Source organism: Condylura cristata, unplaced genomic scaffold, assembly GCF_000260355.1.
Source record: "Condylura cristata isolate star-nosed mole 26May11 unplaced genomic scaffold, ConCri1.0 scaffold00006, whole genome shotgun sequence".
Classification (NCBI taxonomy): Eukaryota; Metazoa; Chordata; class Mammalia; order Eulipotyphla; family Talpidae; genus Condylura; species Condylura cristata.
In genome coordinates, this window is record NW_004567107.1 from 624,331 (window position 1) to 625,187 (window position 857).

At 73.4% G+C, this 857-nt stretch overlaps 1 protein-coding gene across 1 annotated transcript in view; it reads right to left on the reverse strand.

Moving 5' to 3' along the window:
- The window catches only part of LHX3 (LIM homeobox 3), a 28,284-nt gene that overhangs the window by 11,192 nt on the left and 16,235 nt on the right, over positions 1 to 857 (reverse strand). Inside the window, exons 6-7 of the mRNA XM_012721170.1 lie at positions 538 to 855; positions 26 to 160 (exon numbers count right to left, since the gene is read on the reverse strand). Coding sequence (XP_012576624.1) covers positions 26 to 160; positions 538 to 855 — 453 coding nt within the window. The remainder of the gene's footprint in view (positions 1 to 25; positions 161 to 537; positions 856 to 857) is intronic.

Genomic DNA, 857 nt, shown 5'->3' on the forward strand with positions numbered 1-857 from the left:
CCGCCCGCCCGCGCCCGGCACCTGCCTGTCAAAGTCCCTCCACACGGCGCCTTCCGAGGCGGCCTCTTTGCTCGGCTTCTCAGGCGACAGAAGCTGCTTCTTCCGCACCTCCGGCAGCGACTTCAAGTAGGAGGAATAAAACGACCGGAGCGGCTTCCCGCTGCGAGGGCAGAGGCGGCTCAGAGCCGGCGCTCCGGGCCCCCGCCGGGCTCCAGCTCAGGGGAGACGCGCGAGGACCCCGAGCAGGACGCGGCCGGTGGGGACAGGGGGGCTCCAGCTGATGCGCTGTGCAGCTGACCACCGGTGGCAGGGGCCGGGCCCGGAGGCCTCCCCCGCCCGGGGCCCCAGGAGGCGTGGCTGCCGCCCCCACACCGCCGTCCCCCCAGCGGGCTGATCCGGGCACAGGCCCATGCTGGGCTCTGCTGGGCGAAGCCCCGAGGGGACCACGAGCCACCGCCCCGCCCAGGAAAGGGGGAGCGACGCTGTCCACAGCCACGGCCCGGGGGACCCACCGCCGCCCCACGGCAGACAGCTCACACGTCAACCAGGCCGCGAGACCCGTTCGGGTGAATCAGGTAGCAGGCGGGGACGGAAGAAACGCCCAGCTGCCCCAGGAGGGCCGAGTCTGTGTCCAGGGCTCGCCTCACCAGGATGTTCTCGAACGGAAGCAGGTCCAGGATCACCTGCGCCACGGCACAGGGTGGCAGCGCCCGCCACGGCGCGCCCGGCAGCCCCTCGGGGCGTCCCCAGGGCTCGGCGCCGGGTGAGTGACCTGGCGGGTCACACAGGCGAGGCCCAGGCCGTCTCTGCCCAGCCAAGTCATGGGCACGAGCTCGCCGGGCGCGGGTCACGCTTCT